The sequence below is a fragment of the Saccostrea echinata genome, unplaced genomic scaffold (assembly GCF_033153115.1).
Source record: "Saccostrea echinata isolate AGI-Se365-2 ecotype Australia unplaced genomic scaffold, CSIRO_AGI_Sech_v1 ptg000064l, whole genome shotgun sequence".
NCBI classification, from domain to species: domain Eukaryota; kingdom Metazoa; phylum Mollusca; class Bivalvia; order Ostreida; family Ostreidae; genus Saccostrea; species Saccostrea echinata.
In genome coordinates this window covers 4,761,264-4,780,949 of record NW_026889813.1, presented here as the reverse complement: position 1 = coordinate 4,780,949, position 19,686 = coordinate 4,761,264, and the positions used below count along the sequence as shown (strand labels likewise).

The window sequence follows — 19,686 nt, the reverse complement described above, 5'->3', positions numbered from 1 at the left end:
GAAAATCAATGGAAATAATGGATTCAATTACTTATTCTAGTTCTGATATAATGCTAAGAATATTTTAATCTATTATAAATCGTGTAATTAATAGTAAATAGCCATTTTTTTTTCTATTTTACTTCTAAGGGTAGATCACTCTAACTGCATAAAATTACCCTACAAGTAGAACTCTTTAGTGTGCAGTGTTTAGAGCTTCCTTAATCGTGTCTGGTGACGAACGGAAGTTCCGACGACGAACAAAAAATCACGATCTGGCTAGTATCTATCACGATCTATAATCCCTGAAAGTTTGATATTAAAATCTTCAGCCCTTCAGATTATCCGTCGACAAAATCTCATTTTGAAATCAAAAAATGGTCCGTAACTTGGAACCGTAAGTAAATTTTCCAATTTCCTCCCGGATAAAATAACTGAAGCTAACGACACACAGTTCCTAGAAATTTCATCTAAATCCACACAATAGTCTTTGAGAAATCGCGTGCACAAAATTACAAGGTCAGAAAAATAATAAGAAGAAGAAGAAACAGCATAATCACTATAAGGTCTTCCGTGAAGACTGAAGACCTTAATTAGAAGAATAAGAAAATCTACAAAAACAATATGTCTCCCCTGGAAGGGGAGACATAAATTCCAAGGGAAACATAAATAAAATAGATTTTATTTTTAAGTTATAATAATCTGTGCATGCATTGTGCAATCGTGATTTTGTATAAATCTCGAAGATCAATGACGTTTTTTGACCAATATCTAAATAATTTATTATATGACTTACAGTACCATGACCTGATTAGATGAAATTTATAAAATCTATAGTGCTTTAAGACTTAGAAGAATTCATTGCAGTATTCCTGTTCTTATGTGCACTACGTAAAATATTTGTGCAATTCTTGTGCATGTGCTTGTGCTGGGTGGGGGTGGGGTGGGGGTGGGGGTGGCTGCTTTTTGTATATGTGTGTGAGCGTCCTCCCCTCGAGCGAAAAAGGCACAAGATAATGTAACTACAGTTCAGTTTTATTAAGCTTTAGTCTTTTTTCCGCTAGAGCATATGCTTCAATTTTAGTAAAATGTGTATGAAAATTATTTACCTTATATTCAATTCAGAGTTAACGGCATTTGAAAACCTCAACAAATAATAGAAAATTACATATCGATATATAACTGGGCGAACTTCACCTGTAACCATATTCTATAATGAAATCAACAAAGGTATATGTTCAATAAAACGCTATATTTATCGCTCCTTGTTATGATATGTAAATAAAAAGTTCGTAGCTTTTTTTTTAATCGGACTAATGAACCTTCGGACTTGTGGGTCTTCGGACTAGTGGGCCGTCGGACTTGTGAACCTTCGGACTAGTGGGTCGTCGGACTAATGAACCTTCGGACTAGTGGGCCCCGATGCGATGTTGTTCTATATTTAATGATGATCAAGTAACTCGTGCTTTACCCTTTATTAAAAATCACTCTGTGGAACCATACAGGACAAATGAAAATCTATCTATAGGGGGCTGCCCAGTTGTTTTATATGTAAAGATGATCAATTTAGGGACTTGTGCTTTACCTTTTATCAAAAATCACTCTGTGGAACCATTCAGGACATTTAAAGGTCTATATATAAAGATGATCAAGAGACTCATGCTTTACTCATTATACAAACGCGGATCCAGGATTTTTTTTTCTGCAGGGGGGGGGGGTTCTACACCCACTTAAATTCGACTCAAAAATTTCTTCTTTAAAGCTTTAAAACTCATTGAGGGGGATCAAGGTCATTTGTCATTTTTGGGGTCATTTTACTTTATAAATTTCATCAGTCTGAAAGGGGGATTCGGACAACCCCATTTCTCCTCCTCAGATCCGTGCATGCCGTAAGAGAGATGAAAAAATTAATTGCAGATAACTACATAGGGCATATTCAGCGTGATATGTCATGCAAACATATAAGATCTTCTAAATGAATGGGTTTTTAAGTCAAATTCAACAAATTCCTAACTTTAATTTGTATACAGTGTGGTTTTACAAACAAACAAAAACAACCAAAAAGGAAAGAATAACTAACCTTTGATTTGATATAATGTCTGAAGGAATAAAATAACACCTGCGTAAATCCAAACCGACATTGCATATAGTAAAATGCTTCTCAACCCATTCACGAACAGAAATACACAACAAAGATATCAGGGACCCTTTCAAGAGCTGAAAGATGTATATTTTAAATGTACGTAAGTTATATAGATATAAATAGGAATTCCCCGTTCTGGCTTCCAAGTATTTTAAAATTAACAAACAAAAGAGGCTCTTGACAAATTCATCTCCTTTGTCCCTTGAATAATTTTCAAAATATAAACAAGTATAAATTATTATAATGACCCTTAGTGGTATTTTATGTATCCCCCCCCCCCCCCAATTAAGGCTCATCGAGAGTCTGAAAATTTTGTAATATATGTCATTATATGTTATTTTTGTAAACTGATGGGCTGTAATGCCCAAAGTTATATATTCTGAATAAACTTATGTAAATGACACATAACTCGAGTCTGATCAAAGTAGTTGTGAGGTGTTGAAAAGTGTTAAGAATAAGAACATGACCAATAAAGCAGGGGGGGGGGGGGGGCATAAATTTCATAATATTGGTTGAGGGTTTATTATTAAAATGCCCCTTGGATCCTGGTGTAAAGACGCTCTTTGATGATAGCGTTCCTTTGATTGGTTTTGGTACCACCGCTCAGGTCCCATGGTGGTAGATATCCAACAATTCACATTATGTGTCCCTCATAGATGCCGCCCATGGATGCTATACCAAAATTAGTTAAATTTGGTTGAGCAGTTACAAAGAAGAAGCTAAAAAAGGTAAAAATGTTAACGCATGAAAACCTTATGTCACCTGAGTTCTTAAAATGAACAGCGATAATTACATTAACTTCCATTAAATTATATTCACTACAAGATATAGGATCAATGTTTACAGAGGGACAAAACACAAACACCAATGAAGTTCTTAGGTGTATATTTCATACATCAGCATATATATTTCTCAAAATATATTGGGAAGACATGCAAAACACATTTAAAGAACATGAAGAAAGCTATTACATTCGTTAAAAAAGCTTAAACAATAGATTATCATTTTGAATTATATCATACAATAATCAATGCAAAAAATTGCATGTTAACCATTTTTTGTACAGAAATACATTCTAAAATACATAATACTTCTTTCGAGTTTCATATTCAAGGGATAATATTTTTTTTTACAAAATGGCAACATATACTCAATGTTCACTTCATGTAACCTTACACACACTCATTTTACTGCATAAAAACAGTCCAAGGAACTTTCATGTAGGGTAGAACTCATTTTCCAAAACTTCCTCTTCTATGGGATTAGGCTCTGGTATTTTAGGAGGTGGACTTTTCTTTTCGTGGTCCAAATAAAATTCTCAATTAATTATTTAATTATAATTATCATTATCATTATCAATTAATTATTTAATACATCGATTAATATAAATGTTTTCGTACAGATTTCAGAAACAGATCCAACTAAAAAATCTTGAAGACTCCAAGAGCAATTTAAAAAATCATATCGACCTGAAATTATGAAATAATGTGCTATACAGAGTGACTAAAACGTAACTCTGCTGGTATTAAAATAGTTGGTTATGAATCATTCGTATCAAAATCTTTGTTACATTCCCTTTAATTCTATAACTATTTTTTGAAGTACGAATCATTAAGAAAGCCTTCCAAAATATTCTAAATAAAATACGGCAATTCTTCAATATTAACATCAAAACACTATCAAAGCATAGGTAATAAGTTTCTCAGTTTGCAAAGATAAATTGTGTGAATTTAGGACAAGAGGGTTGATTTTATTTCTTTAATGCATAATTTTGGTATTTTAGTATTTAAATTACGTAATTTCTGAAAAAGGGTTCCTCAATTTTTAAAATTCGCTTCTGCTGTAGCTTTATTTAATTAGGGTGTAGATGTACGCATTCCATGAACTTTGATTAACATGCTGGAAGATAAAGTCTTTATTTCTCAGTACTTCTTTGTAAAAAATGTCGTCTTGTCAGTAGGGGACAGCTCTATAAGTCCAACATCTACAAGAAAAAAAACTAATACGGTGATAACTAAACAAAGCAGTTATTTATTTAGAACGCACTGGAAGTTACATTCTACATTAATATGAATTGAAAAGGAGAAGTCATTTCTTACATCTGAATTAGTTATCCAGTATCAACATCCGTATAGTAAAGATCATATTTATCAGTAAAATATTTACAAAATAAAAATATGTGCACATTTTTTTTTTTTGCTTAAAAATCCTTTCATAATATTTTTGTTATGTTCTCTATTGCTACACTATTAAAATGTACACCAATTTATCATTCATGCACATTTAACATCTTAAAATTGATTGACATAAATAAAATTTAACATCTTTGCTAATACATGTAAATATCAGTTTGGTTTTTGTGTTCTCTATTCTAACAAATTTAATTTTATATTTTGTTTCAAATGAGTTTTTTTTTTATACAAAAAAGGTATTATATGCTGTATATATACCTTCCTCTTCTGTAGGATAAGGCTCTGGTATTTTAGGAGGTGGACTTTTCTTTTCGTGGTCCAAATAAAATTCTACACAGTCATACAGGAACTGGTATTGTGACTATAAATTTACCAAAACAACCCTCAGTATATATACGATACATTTCTCACTTTTTAATCCATTTTTATACGAAAGTATTATAGTTAATTTTGAAATAATTTATTTCTTAAAAGATTTTTTTTATATTGAGACGAAAGAGAAAGTGCCTCGTCAATCTGCTTAAGAATTTTTTAAAGATATATTAGTTTAATTTTAATTAATATTTCACATAACACATATAAATGTAGATATCATGTTAACAAAACTTCAACAGACTATAAGCTTATAGTTTATTATAATTTACCTCGTTTTCTATTAACTTCTCCCTGTTTGTGATCAGGACGTGCGTGAGGTTGTAAATATCGACATGCGTATCCCCATTTCTAATGAGCTGTATAAGATAGTCCATGGCAACAAAGATACCAGATTTACCAGTTCCATTCCTGATTAAAATATATATTCATTACTTAGATTAACATTTAATTAGCTTGAATTAATACATTCAGAGAGACAGAAATAAAAGCAGTAATTTGATTCAAAAGTAAAAGAAAAAAACATGAACGTACAGGCAGTGTATGACAAGTGGTCTACTGTCATATCCCTCTTCAGAATTGGAATGTACAAGATTAATGAGATTCAAAAGATCTGAACACTCATCTTTCGTGAAATTGGATAGAAATGATGACTGAAAGTGGTTTACTGTGTGGCTCTTGGACCCCTGAAGTAAAAGAGAATTGGTTATGCTCCGATTAATACAATATATGAGCTTGAAATGTAGGAAAGAAGATTAATGATACATTTTACCCTAAAAATTCAAACACTGAGAACAGAATTCCCTCACCTTCACAATTTTTAAGCATCGGAATGTACACCTGTGAACAGTTAATGTTGACAGTGTTTGCACCTTGATTTTCCCGAAGCTTCTTGTCATGCCAGTTCTTGTTGGAAAGTATACTTCCTACAATATACGTAAAAAAGGAAGAATATCAGATTTAATCATTTATTATAAAGAGCAGGTTTGAAGTTGTGACAACTAACTCTACGATAAAGCAAGCGCAAAGAAAACCACTGGCCCTTTATATATGCTGAGTAAGAAATTAGCTATTTGCAAGTAAATATACAAGTAAAAAATTATTTGTATGTGTGAAAAAAATTGTAAATAAATATTCTTTTTTTTTTTACTTCAACATATCTTTTTTCATGAAAGCAAATTAAGCCCTTATATGGAATTGAAAAAAAGTAAATTGATAGAACTAGACAAGTAGTAGTGTAGAAAAAAATACCTTTTCGCTGCTGGAAACAAGACTAATGATGGAAGCTACTCTTTGCTTCCACACCATTTCCCAAAAATCATTTTGAGTTGAAATGAGTGGATACTGTGTCACGATATAGTAAGGGTAGTGACTATGTAGACCCTGATAAATACAAAATAACATGTGTTAAAATCATGATTGATCTTGATTGTCAGTTAGTAGCACCGTTGCTTTACAAGTTTTTCTTACCTCTATAACACTTGCGTTAATGTAGTCATTCACACTGGTTGTACCAGATTCCCTTAATCTGTTGTAGTCATCTAAAAAAAGTGTAACATTAAATACAGAATATAATTTACATGCCACTTTTTAATATAACAAATTATTTTATTTTTATTCTTATTAATGAAATCTCCATTTGAATCAACTGGAAAATGACTCATTGTTTTTTTTTTTCAAGAATAAAATGACATTTGTTTTGAAAGTATAAATAGATGCTCTTTTCGAGGAGTAAATTTGAATTAAATTTCTTCTAAACATTGAGAAAAGGTGAAATTTACATGGCAAGACATCTCTATTTCTGTTTTTATGTCTATTCTGTGAGGCTGCTCCAATGTCTGATGGTCTCTGCTCGCAGGACCTTACTATATTCTAAACCAGAAAAACCAAAACTTCAAAGTTAAGTTTCAAACACAAACATTGAAAAAATTAGTTCCTTTCAAAAGAAATGAGATATACACTGGTTTACCCTAAATTCCTCTTCTGGCCAATGAACATCATCACACAAACTCTCATAGGTATCTCCAAAAGTACTCAAACGTATTCTATAAACATATCAAAATAAAACTTTATTCCTCTAAATTGACAAATTTGCGCTGAATATTGCATCATGCAGAGAGAAGTAAGTCCCTTTAAGCTATAATTACCTGTGGTTACCTTCCCCTGCTTGATTTATAGAAATTACAGAGCCTCGATGCGAACTCTTGTCGTCTGTATTAAATCTGAAACCAGCAATTTCATTAGTTTCATTCAGAAGCAATTCATAGTAAATCGAGCTCAAAACTCCTCAGCGAATCAAAAGCTTTTTTAATGGTGATAATTTTTTTGTGACCATGATCCTACAAGTTTATTTTTATATAAATATACTTGAAAGCTATTAAGTTGAGAGATGGAATGTGTAAAGTACAATATGTTAAATCAAAAATTGTTCTAAATGGGCGAATTTTATAACCATTTTATAACTCAATATCAATTTAAAACTTAGTATTTTGTTATTTGAAGAAAACATGTAAAAGAAGTAAAGTTTTTGTTGATGCAGAGGAAATATGGACTAAATTTCAATGTTTCCTTTTTTTCCTACACAACTTTTTTTCTTGATATATCAATCATACAGTTAAAATTCTATGTGTTTTAACACCATTTTGCAAATATTATGTGTATTAAAGCTCATGTTTTATGAAATGGCAAGCAATGAAGAATTTTGAAAATATGATCATAAACCATACAAGACAACATATCTAAAAAAAATTGATCATTGACCTCATATAAGTTTTATACAAGCAGAATAAGGGCAACAAATTAAAGTAAACCGGGGCTATAAATAGTTTAGAGTTTGTATCATTATTAAAGAAAAATTAAATATTAGAAAACTGACAGAGGAAATTCAGGCGTTAATGATTTAGAAGTTTCTGGTTCAAATTCTAATTGTTTATGATTATTTAGTAAAACAAATCCAATTTTTATTTTATCATACATGTATTTCATTGCCCAAACAGTTTTGTTACTTGTTTTATTTTGTTAATAAAGAAAATATTGGTCATAGTGTAAAAATTTAGGTATTTTCCCAGAAATACATGTACCAGGTGCAACTAACATGAAAAGAAGGTCAATGGCATTAGCTATTTGAAAGTGAATAATAAGTCTACAATCATATACATGTATACAATAGGAAGTTTTTAAATTTTATTAGTGGGATTTTTTTGTCATCTGAGTAAACATCATCCTTAAACACAATTTTAAATTTCATTCATTAAAAAAAAACCCATTTACTAGCCAATGTCCACTACAAATTTACAAGGCATATGCTCTTTTTTTTTATTCTTTTCGAAAACATTAAGCTACCAATTACAAATTCGAACACATTTTGCACTCTTATTTTTACAAGTACATGAATAAAAGATTTAAAAAGTAAATAAAGATAACATAAATTTTTCAGAAAAAAAATTTTGGTGAAAGATTACCTTACCCATACAAAGGATTGGACGCTGACATTAGCTCGGAATACGTAAAAGTAGCATCATTTCCTGTCTGCCATCTGTAAAGCAGGATTGGTTGTGTATGATTTTAAGTCTTAAAGTTCTCTTTTATTTTATAAAGTTATCTCTAACCTTTTCAAATTATTCTACATAATGTGTAATAATGTGCTCTTAAACCAACCCCGGAGCAAGAGAAAAAATCTAACTGCTCAACATTCATCCAATAGATTATTTTTTTATAGTTGGTACCCAAAATTCTTTGCAAATAAACTATTTTAACCATAACTGCCGTACTGCACTTTGGCTAGTGTTCTAAAGATAAACTAAAAGATGTTCATAAAATATGATTTGGAAATGGCAGATTCATAGTAAATTGAACGATCTTTGTAAAAACAGTCCCTTATTTAGACTACGTTGTCTACTTGCAATTAACACAAGCTGTTATGTGAGGTCACTGTCTAGAAAAATTTACCAATGTCTAATGTAGTAGAAGAAAACGAAACTGCGCTTACGCAAACCCTAACAAGATAAATATTACATTTGTACTTAAGTTTACTATTGTTAACTATAGTTTACTATCAAGGCATATTTACTATAAATTTCAGATTTTTATACTTTATGTTATCAATTTATACATGCACATTTCTGATATTAAATGGAAATATTACGTGTATATTCATAATCTATCTCCTCATTCTACATCTTGGGTATTGAAATTACGAGACTTTGAAGCATAATGTTTTTTAAAAAGTCCTAAGGTAAAGTTTCATAGTAAATCAAAGTATCACAGTATTTACTTATGCTAAATACTAGTATATAGTAATTTTTTGTGAGGAAAAGGTCTCACAGTTCAACACATTACATTCCTTTTTCAACGTATTCAAGTGAGAGATATTATTTCATCTTTACGTTAAAGAATGTAACAGAGATAACCATAAATAAGTATCAAAATAATATTAATTACAGAATGTATCCCTTCCTTTTAGCGAAGATAACGATGGCAGCAATAAGTATTATTATGATTATGATGATGAGCAGGAGGACGGGGACCAACCACTGTTGTTGTTGTTCTTGCTGCGATTTTGCTGAAAAAGATTGAATACTGATATATTTAATTTGAACGCCTTTGTCCACTCAGCAGTGTCTTTAACGGTTTAGCACCTAAAATGACACATGACTCACGGTCTCTCTTTTACTTTCACTTTGTAGCACCAGACATTTTGTAATTAAAGTAAACTATAAACTGCAACATTTTAAATCTGACCTTGCAGTTATCCAAACGCAGTTATCAATACATTTTGCCTATGAGATGATACTCTTTAACTTAAATCAAAACTTTACTTTTTAAATAATAAAATATTCATCCTGGTACACAATATAACAATTATACCTTGAAATCTTACCTTGTCTGGCAAGACATACTTCATTTACTACATCGATTTCTGAGTACTCTGGACAATTACACACTTGGTTTTCGGCATGGCAATAAGAGGTCTTGCATTCTTCATTTATACTACATGAAGAGTTCCAACTTTTTCCTTTCAAAGATAAAATTAAAAATCATTGATGTTTTCAATCAATCAGTTGTTCTTCAGAGAAAATCGTTCCCAACAACAAAGTCTTGTGCATATAATTTATACTGTGTAAGTAATAGACCAGGAAACATGAAAAAAACATGTTTAAATCAGAAAGCCCCACTTCCACAGTTGTAGTTTTATCTTTTAAAGTTCAGGTCTACACAACACCATGACTACCACTCCCAAAATAAAACAAAATAAAGTTTATTCTAAAAAAAATTCAAAAAGAAACCGACCAAAAACACACAAACAGAATCAATCCATATAAACAAACAAAAACGTCTTGATATTCTTTTGACTTTCATAGTAATCTTTCAAGCGTTTATCTGGTATCAACGAATAGAACATTTATCAACTTAAATGTAAGTTTATAGAGGTTTGAATTTTTTTTCAACATTCGTAGTCAAAAATTAATCTTTATAAATCTATTCGGATTCTCAAAATTAAATGAAACAAAACGTCACTTGCATCTGATTTTGTTTTATTACCACTATCTCTTTATTGACCTGTGTAGGTATAAACTTTATCGGATATACTTATGCAGTTTATTAAGCATTCCTTTTTTTTCTTAAAGTTAACCTTCGCATTAAATAAAGTTTAACTTAGCAATAAATAAAAAATAAAACTTACGTTCCAAACAAGTGGCTCTATCAAACATATAATAATCTCTATGACAAGTACATATGTTTCTGATACAGGAGGCATTGTTTGCTACACACTGCACAGAGTGACTACAGCGTTCCCCCAGTGCGTGAGCTGAAGTAAGAGAACAATGTAAACAATGACAACTCATTAAAGTTTTGCAGTAAAATTCTTAGGATTTAAATTTTAAGTGAAGGATAATAATCTATAGCTAGTTAAGAAAATAGTCCTGTCACAGTGAAAGAAACCTTGTTAAACTGTATTAAACACTGCTGAAATTTCAGCTGAGATAAGGAATAAACTCACGATCTTCCACATTCTTCTCTGTTTCGTAGATAATCTGGAAATCGTGTTTTGATGTGTTTCTTGATGTTTTATAGATAATAAATAGACTATCTCCAGTAGAAGTGATAGTGAACCGAGGTTGACTGTTACAATATCGTTGGATAAAAGGTGACTTTTCATCTGGACCATCAAATACCTAAAATTGAAAATTAAAAATTCAAATTATTGTGAAAAGAGAATATGTATTTAGCATATTATATTATTACCTTTTACATCATTTGGATTTCTTAAGATTAAAGAAAAGAATTCGCAAGTATTCTCTTGCATCCATACCTCCAGATATGTGTCGTCGCATGGAATTCGAATTATAGATGAAGATCGTTTTCTTCGAAACTGATCATTTGAATTTAATGTGAAAGAAATGAATGTTGCATTGATCGTTTTAGAGTTGAATGGTTTCAATACAAAGAAGCACAATGTACTAGCTGGGACTTCAAGAGGGGGTTCCACTAGTCCAAACGGAGATGTATATACCCCTCCACAGACTGTAATAACAAATAGAAGAGAAATCTCGGACATTACCACAAAACAAGCAAGATTACTGCTAAGCATGTCACGGACATACCTGGCCAAGCAAGGTACGTTGTGCCTAAATGATAACAAAATTGTAATAAATGATAGTTTTGACACTTTAATCAAATTCATATTTTTTTACCTTTACGAGATAGTTATGTGCTTAACATGTTCTAAAATCATCAATATGTTTAGTCAAAAATAATTTAAACACTGGGAAACTTATTGTCTATGTTGAGTTTGAAAATTTCAAGTCGTCAAGTCTTTCTCATAAAATTGTATACGCAAGTGATTCAGGTACTCCAAATTGTCCACAGTGAGATCAGTTCATGTTTTATTTTCTTAAATTTGCATGTCTTATGCCAATACATGAAATGAAATAAAAGAAACCCAAAGTCAAAAGACTGTCCTGAGGAAAGTATGTTATACACTAAGGCTTGCTCCCTTGTAAAACTTTAGAGTCCTAAAATCTTGAATGTCCAAGGGCTAAAGCAGGGGGACAGGGTTGGGGGGGGGGGGTGTTAACCGACAAGCACTACTGTACTTTAATGTGAGTACAATAGGTCATTTTCATAGTTGTCAAAAGGGCTTTCATGCAAAATAAGTTAAAACAAATGTTCAAAGACACAAATTTATGTACTAATATATTTAATTCCCGTATACTCACCGCCACAGGATAGGTGCATTGCATCTTTTTCGGTGTCACATGGTTCAATAGAGACATTGCATTTTGTGAGGTCAAATCCCTTACTTTTTTGATCACATACAAAAGACTTGTATGTGACCCCATTTGGCGATTTGTAGCCTCCTTCCTGAGCAAGATGAACACCATGTCTGGGGTTTGATATGAATAAAACATCAACACTGAATACTAACAGTAATATCAATTTGAAAGAAGTTTCTAAATAAGAATGATATACAATTATTCGAGTTCAAAAGTTTAGCACGTTTTCTATTTATGCGTAGTGATGTGTAGTTTGCAACATAAATGCTTAAAATTACGAAAATCGTTACGCAGTTTTCCTACGCAACTTACATATCATCCCCGAAAAGTGTATTGCAAGCTAGCATAGCTGTAAATAGATCAAAGGACTGACACACTGCACCCCAAACATTGTCTCGCCACATCAGTATGGTTCCATCCATTGGTGTAGACCCATTTGTAATGGCGAGCAGGGATTCTGAAACATACAATGTTTGTTTACTGAGATGTTCTTTAAAAATTGTTCCCATTTTATTCTATATGCCTTCTCTGAACAACCCACAAGAAATAATTTACTGGACAGCATCTTTCTGTTTTGTTCTTCGGAAAACAGTGGCATTACTTGTCCTGGATTCAAATATATCATACCTGGATATGGTAAATAAATGCACAGATAGCCTCTAATACCATAAAATAGAATACACTACAGATATAAAGAGTTTAAAACACAGTATCTTTTGACATATTTCCCCTTATAACAATAATTCTGTAAGAATGAAATGTGTCCTTATTAATGCCCTTGACCTGTCAATGGTCACTTGCAAACTATATTGTTAAAAGACAATCTGATTGTGCAAAAAAAAACTAGCCCGAACTTAAAATTAAAAAAGACAATATCTATGTTGCTTTTGAAGATCAAGTCTTTCAAAACAATATTTTGAAATTCCAATTGGTATCAATAGCGTTCCATCAATAGCAAGAGTATGTTCTACGTACGAACAATTTCTAAAACGCGGCAAGCTATTGACAAACAAGTCAAAATTGCGCAAATTTTTCTCCTCAGCAAATTAAGCAGAATGCTGATTGGCGTTTTTCATACTAATTGGTAGGCCATAATTTATATAGTGAATTGTCTACGAATGTTTTCATTTGCCCAAACATGATCTCGCTCGACAGGGGATGCTTACTTCTCCATGGCACTTGATCCAACCTCTGCTGTTTAGGAGACCCGCGTTCGTTCTGCTCCAAATTTGTAGTTTCCATGGATTTTTTGGGCTCGACTAGTGTTCGTTATATCCATGTTTCATTTGTATTCTACATTAATCCACTATGTACATATGAGCCCATAAAAATGAAAGTAGTTTTTAAAAAGTTGAAATTAAAAGTATTTCACTTTTAGATAAAATGTGTTAAAAACATCTCTATTTTAAGCCGTAATGCACATAGCAAGGACGATACCGTACAAATAAAAAAATAAAGGAGCAGAGAAAATATAAATTAAAGCCAGTACCTGAGCAAATGGCACCATCTCCAAAAGTACCTTTATTACAAACGCATGAATACGATCCATTCGTATTTTTGCATGTTTGCAAAGAACTTTTGCATTGATATTTGCATTCATCAATATCTGTAAATAAAAAAAGAAAGCTTCATGTTCCAGGTTTAAATACAATACTTCTCAACTTAACATGCATTATAAAGGTAAGTTTTTTTTTCAAAACGCATGAAACTTTTTGATACCAGAGAGAGATTACAAATGTAACTAAAACCACTGATTTTTATACCTCTGCAACCCAATCCAGCTCTTGTATATCCATTCTCACAAGAACAAGTACCTCCCATACAGATCTCTCCCCGTTTGAGACATGCATCGTTTTCTGATTTAGAGCAATCACATGTTTCACCGTACCAGTTTGGCTTACAATTGCATCGATCTTGGTGGTCAAATGAAAGAGTCATTGTACGATTACATTTCGACATCTTTTCACAATCCGAACCATAATACCACTGTGAACAAGCACCTGTACACAATAAAAGTCATTTAAAGCAAAATGTTAAGCGAAAAAAAATTGTTATACGTTAAAATTATATATACATGTACGTGCTCATAATTTCAATTCTGGGCTAGAGTTATTAGATTAAAATACAAGTACAGTAAAATACGTTTTAAGTAGAGATGGAAGATTATTTTTTAAACAATAAAATGCTTTCTTTCAAATTGGTTATAAGTATGGGAATTAATAATGTAGCTCTTGCAGAAAAAATGCATGACCCGCTTAAGCTGGTTATATTTTTTTTTTTGTGCAATACTGCAACGTTAATTTCCGTACTAATAAACCAAGAAAGGCTTTTTATTATTTAAATTTATATCTGTACGAATAATCATTTAAAATGAAATTTAGTAGATGAAATAGACTAGTGCATTATTGATATGTACGTCATTGTACGTTCCATTGATGGAACAGCCACAGCTCAAGAAATCTGTAGAGATGGTGTGTTTAGTGGTGTTAACTGGTAATAGACGGCTATGGTTTTCTTAAGAAATAGAGGAGATAATACGCAGTGGATTTAAATATTACTGTACTACATTAATGATCCTAAATATGCATTACTTTTAATAAATACAAAATTTGACATAAGAAATTAAGTTTTTCCATACTTATTTAACATTTTCTTTATTTAAGGCCAAGATTTGTTTTTATAGAGACGAACAATTCCTAAAAAGATAATTGAAAAAGATTTTTGTTTTAAAATATACGATCAAAGAAAACGATATATTTTTTTTTTAATTTCAGGCATAAGAATCCAGGGAAAAGAGAGCTATACTCAATCAAAGGTAGAAAATGAAATAAAGAGAAAAGCTGTACAGTACAAGTCAGTGGTAATGGACATTACAATTCAGTTCTCATGTGCCAAATACATGAAGGAAATAAGAAAGGAGAAGTTGAATAAAGAGTTTAGTTTTCAACTGTTCAATAAACAATAACAAAATGATAAAAATTGTCACAAGAATCAGTTTAAAACTGTATCATAAATTCAATGCCTACACATACATGAATGAATATGGAGACAAAAACAAAATTTTTCACACTTTAGAGCCAAATAGAGAAAAATAATTTATAAATAAAGTCAAATTATATTATGAATTTATAAAATGTTGTATCTACTTCATGATATCCAAATATGATAACACATAATGAAAATAAATTTACCACATTTCTTGGCCGTTATGATTATGTCGTCTATAAGCACAGGCAAATTATTGTAGACGTTGACAATGAAATGAATCTGCGAAAACAAAACGGAAAACATAGTTTTTAATGATGTAATAAATATATTTCAGCAAACACCAGGAAAGCTATTTAACATCCAAGCTTATTGACATGTATACGTACCTTGATCCTTGAAGATGCTTTTATGGAGACCCGGGCAGTCGACCAATCTCTTCCTTGAAACAGCCTATTAATCATCAAATGCCCATCTCTTATCACCTGAATTCGTAGACTTTGCTTCGTGGGATCGCGTGTAAAATATTTTACTTGAAGACAACTATCAGTTTCTACAAAAAAATTCAAAAAAGTCTCTATTTACATTCTTTCATTTCTAAACTTCAATAAAAGTTTCAAATGAATACCTATTTCCTCAATTAAGGAGACACTTACTTAATGATATATTTTTGAGGGAAAATGAATACATTGTGCTTTCCGGGGACAGTTTTGTTTGCAAGTAGCGGTTGTTGATCAGATGATAGCTATCACTTATCGAGTGTGTTCTGTCCTGCAATGAAGATAATCTTAATTACTGATAAATATGAGAGTTTTGATCCTTTGTTTGTAGCCAGGATATACTGTTTATTTCTTACTCTTAAAGAAAAAAATGCCTTTAATATTAAAACTACTTCAAGTTTTTAATGCCAAATATTTCTGTTTCATGTTTAGATATAATATGCAATATGATGAGATCTCACCTCTTCAATCTCCCACTGCGTTGGAGGCAATTCAATTTTGCAGCGTTTGAAACTGTCTGGCATATCAAATGCACAGAAATATATAACATCATTGATACCTACAACGATTTCATAATATTTCAATCAAAATTACTGATATTTCAAGCATTGCTTGATCCGAATGGTAATATTGATAATTTATTTGAAATCCATAGCTACTTGGTGTAACATTTTAATATTTTAAAATTAAACATATCGAAAATAATTTGAAAAAAGTGATTTTTGGCATCATACCAGAGCACGGAACACCGTTGTCATACACGCCATCTTTACATAAACAGATATCTCCATGGCAATAAGAGTAAGCAGGGTGACATGTATCTCTTGATTTCCGGCAATTACATGTTTTTCCACTCCATCCTGACTGGCAAATACAGCTTCCGGTCTGACTATTACACCCTTCAGAGGTTCCTCTTATGCAATCACATGATTTTTCACACATTAATCCATATTTCCATTCATCGCAATCTAAAAGACAATGATAACATAAATATATTTCTAAATAAAATTTGAATTTATTTCATTATCATACGATATCAGGTCTTGTCCCTTACCACAATGTCCTTGAAAGATTTTGAAGTCATCTAGTGCAATATCTGACTGATAGCCGTCACCTCTTATTCCAGTTACAATAATCTAGAGAGAAGAAAAACACATTTATGGCACTCTTTCAAAAAATAAGTTTGTCCTTAAGGAAAAGCACATAATCGTTTGTATTGATATTAAAATACATATACAAGATCCTGAGAGTTGAGGGGTCGAAACGTGGGATAATGAAGAGAAACATTAAATAATGATCACATTTTCAATAAAATCCCAACAATGATCCTTAATTGGCACAAAAATTTTATCATTTTCAACTAAAATGTTCTAAGTATACCAATGAAGAAGTTGGTGGGAGAGAAAAAAAGCCTCTGTCCCAGCGGGCACCATAATGTCCTGACTTTGACCATCTAGTCACTTCAGATCCATATGTGTCCTGTGCAGTTATATTCAAATCACCCATATCATCTCCTCTCATGTGAAAGTAAAACTGGAAACATGCATGTGTAGCTTGAAGAAAAAAAAATGAATCAAAGTGTATTATATTTTATACAAAATATATTGAATGTTATAAATAAATTTAGGCCACTAATTGTACCCCGCTTTCACTGAAAGTGGGTGATATTAATTTGGGTCTCTCTGTCCGTCCGTCCGTCTGTATTTCTGTCTGTCTGTAACGCTTTCGTTTCCGCACGATATCTCGAGAACCCTTTGAGCTTTCGCAATGAAATTTTGCATAGCAACTCCCTATAGCCTAAAGAAGAAATCTATTGATTTTGAGGTCAAAAGGTCAAAGGTCAAGGTCATAAATTCATAAATTTTGTCTGTTTTAACACTTTCGTTTCCACGCGATATCTCGAGAATCCTTTGAGCTTTTGTAATGAAATTTTACATAACAACTCCCTGTGGCCTAAGGAAGACCTCTATTAATTTGGAGGTCAAAAGGTCAGAGTTCAATGTCGTAAATTTATACATTCCGTCTGTATGTAACACTTTTGTTTCCGGGCGATATCTCAAGAAGCCTTTGAGCTTTTGCAATGAAATTTTATACCATAACTCCCTAGGGCCTCTCTCGCCCCTCTCAAAGTGTCCCGCCCCGTTTTTTAATTATTATTTACATGTATTGTATTAAAAGTCGCATGGCACTATTTTTAGCACATGTGCTTCTGGAGAGTTATTACGTATAATACAGGTTGTCGGCGGACATTATATTCTTATTACATCTATTAGAACTGTTTAGTAAAGGCTAAATTAGACACCATGTATTGATTAACATTTTGACAATATCAAACGTCAATATAAACATCATATGTGAGTTAATGTTTGAAATTAATCTGCTTTTTAATTAAGTGCCTCCGTGGTCTAGTGGTATGTTGCTCGCTAAGCAAGCGAGAGGTCCGGGTTCAATTTTTTTTTTTTTTTTTTTTTTTTTTTTTTTTTTTTTTTTTTTTGATTTACTAAATGATACTATTCAACATGTGAGATGAAAAAGTTATGATGTTTGGCGTGTATAAACTCATAAAATCATTATTACAGTGTGATAAATTAAATATTCTGTATATTAAAAATAATCTTCTATACACATATTAAAGAATAAGCAATGAAATCTTTATATCCATATTGGCATTTTTTAAAAAAATTTGCTTCATTATACATGTATACATTTAATAATTCTACAAATACAGGGGGCAATGTGACCCCCCCCCCCCTCCAACTGCGCCAGCTCTTCTTTTTTTCCCTGAGCGGGGGACACAAATTCTCTGAATTAGCTTGTTATAATAACTTTTGACTGTATTTGTAAAAAAGAAATGGTGATGCTTTTTTATCTTTTCTGCGTGTAATAACTATTTCACTAGATATATTGTTCACTTGGTCATATCTAAGAAAGATGAAATACAGAACATGAACTTTCGTTGTTCCCTACGCATATGTAGAAGCAGATATATATCTCGCTGGTCTGAAAAAAAATTGGGATAGACGACCATCCAATTTTTTCAATAATAAACGAAGTACATATCTGCAATTTACTTATTTGCAATTATTTGTAGTAAAGATACATGAATAAACCCGATTTACTGTGAAAAATTTATTTTAAAAAACTTATTTTGTTTAAACCTTGATATGCAAGAATATCTATATTTTGGATTATTTTAAGCAAAACACAATCAATAACACAAAAATCCAATATTTCCAAAATACGAAAACCTATTGAGTTCGTTTTTTTGTAGAAAGTATTTTTCGTGTTTCAATGCAAAGCATTCGCAAAAAAGTAATTTAATTAAGCAGACTCTCTGAACAACACGTAACTTTACAATTCCTGTTGACAAAATATCAAGAAAAAATTTCAAAAGGTTAAAAAAAAAAAGTCTTGGTGTTAGCATAAAAATTTTGCTTAATGAAAACAATAGTTCTAATAAATATTACAAAATCCGCAAATATTGCTGTTGCTATTTCACTGAAAACACGCCAAAGATATGGCTTTTTTTATGGTCAAATAACCTCACAAGATTAAAAGTGCATTTCATTTCTTATGATCAACGTTTTTAAAAATTTAAAATACAAGCTATTGATACATTATTACTCTACTATCTTCCAAAAACTAGCCGGTGTGATGTTTGTGAAAAGTTTTATGTGAATTTTTATTGTATCTTTGCTCTATTGAAGTTAATGTGTTCTTCTTCGGAAAAGGACATCCAAACTTAAACGAGACTAATACTGTATATCTTTAGAAAATATCATAAATAGGCACTTGTATCATTTAAAGCACCTAGCTGAACGACTTTCACATAAAAAAAAAAACAAAAAAAAAACATACTAAGATTAAGATTAGAAACGGGTATTTCCATTACTCCTTTATCACCAGTGGATTGGCTGGTGGCTTCTGTATAAACGTAGTATCTCCCTTCTTGTGCCGAGTATGGACCTGTGTCATCACTAGGTGTCCCACTCTAAAAAAGTAATTTTCATTCAAAAATTCGGCGTAACTTACCAGAAACACAATGAGAAATCATTGTTAATACTTACGCTGTCTTTCCTCCATTTCATTTCGCCATAATTTTTAATCGAACATGTCTCAAAATCTGTTTCAAATGAACAGGAATACAATACGTCTGTGACATCTGTAAAAGATGTTCATCAATAAGGTCATGATTATTATCATTTAAAGAAGCTAATATGTCATCAGCTGAAATTGAT

General features: G+C 31.5%; 1 protein-coding gene across 1 annotated transcript in view; it reads right to left on the bottom strand.

Moving 5' to 3' along the window:
- Nucleotides 1-3,026: 3,026 nt before the first annotated feature.
- Nucleotides 3,027-19,686, bottom strand: part of LOC133175688 (uncharacterized) — a 113,056-nt gene continuing 96,396 nt past the window's right edge. Inside the window, exons 41-69 of the mRNA XM_061310797.1 lie at nucleotides 19,516-19,610; nucleotides 19,307-19,439; nucleotides 16,829-17,001; nucleotides 16,503-16,584; nucleotides 16,183-16,416; nucleotides 15,910-16,007; nucleotides 15,605-15,719; nucleotides 15,338-15,501; nucleotides 15,155-15,230; nucleotides 13,727-13,963; nucleotides 13,453-13,569; nucleotides 12,276-12,420; nucleotides 11,907-12,073; nucleotides 11,000-11,211; nucleotides 10,688-10,862; nucleotides 10,370-10,495; nucleotides 9,566-9,700; nucleotides 9,127-9,247; nucleotides 8,153-8,221; nucleotides 6,834-6,908; nucleotides 6,656-6,731; nucleotides 6,468-6,558; nucleotides 6,157-6,227; nucleotides 5,938-6,069; nucleotides 5,496-5,612; nucleotides 5,221-5,372; nucleotides 4,959-5,097; nucleotides 4,573-4,675; nucleotides 3,027-4,106 (exon numbers count right to left, since the gene is read on the bottom strand). Of these exons, the coding sequence (XP_061166781.1) occupies nucleotides 4,045-4,106; nucleotides 4,573-4,675; nucleotides 4,959-5,097; nucleotides 5,221-5,372; nucleotides 5,496-5,612; nucleotides 5,938-6,069; nucleotides 6,157-6,227; nucleotides 6,468-6,558; nucleotides 6,656-6,731; nucleotides 6,834-6,908; nucleotides 8,153-8,221; nucleotides 9,127-9,247; nucleotides 9,566-9,700; nucleotides 10,370-10,495; nucleotides 10,688-10,862; nucleotides 11,000-11,211; nucleotides 11,907-12,073; nucleotides 12,276-12,420; nucleotides 13,453-13,569; nucleotides 13,727-13,963; nucleotides 15,155-15,230; nucleotides 15,338-15,501; nucleotides 15,605-15,719; nucleotides 15,910-16,007; nucleotides 16,183-16,416; nucleotides 16,503-16,584; nucleotides 16,829-17,001; nucleotides 19,307-19,439; nucleotides 19,516-19,610 (3,692 nt within the window). The 3' untranslated portion in view covers nucleotides 3,027-4,044. The remainder of the gene's footprint in view (nucleotides 4,107-4,572; nucleotides 4,676-4,958; nucleotides 5,098-5,220; nucleotides 5,373-5,495; nucleotides 5,613-5,937; nucleotides 6,070-6,156; nucleotides 6,228-6,467; nucleotides 6,559-6,655; nucleotides 6,732-6,833; nucleotides 6,909-8,152; nucleotides 8,222-9,126; nucleotides 9,248-9,565; nucleotides 9,701-10,369; nucleotides 10,496-10,687; nucleotides 10,863-10,999; nucleotides 11,212-11,906; nucleotides 12,074-12,275; nucleotides 12,421-13,452; nucleotides 13,570-13,726; nucleotides 13,964-15,154; nucleotides 15,231-15,337; nucleotides 15,502-15,604; nucleotides 15,720-15,909; nucleotides 16,008-16,182; nucleotides 16,417-16,502; nucleotides 16,585-16,828; nucleotides 17,002-19,306; nucleotides 19,440-19,515; nucleotides 19,611-19,686) is intronic.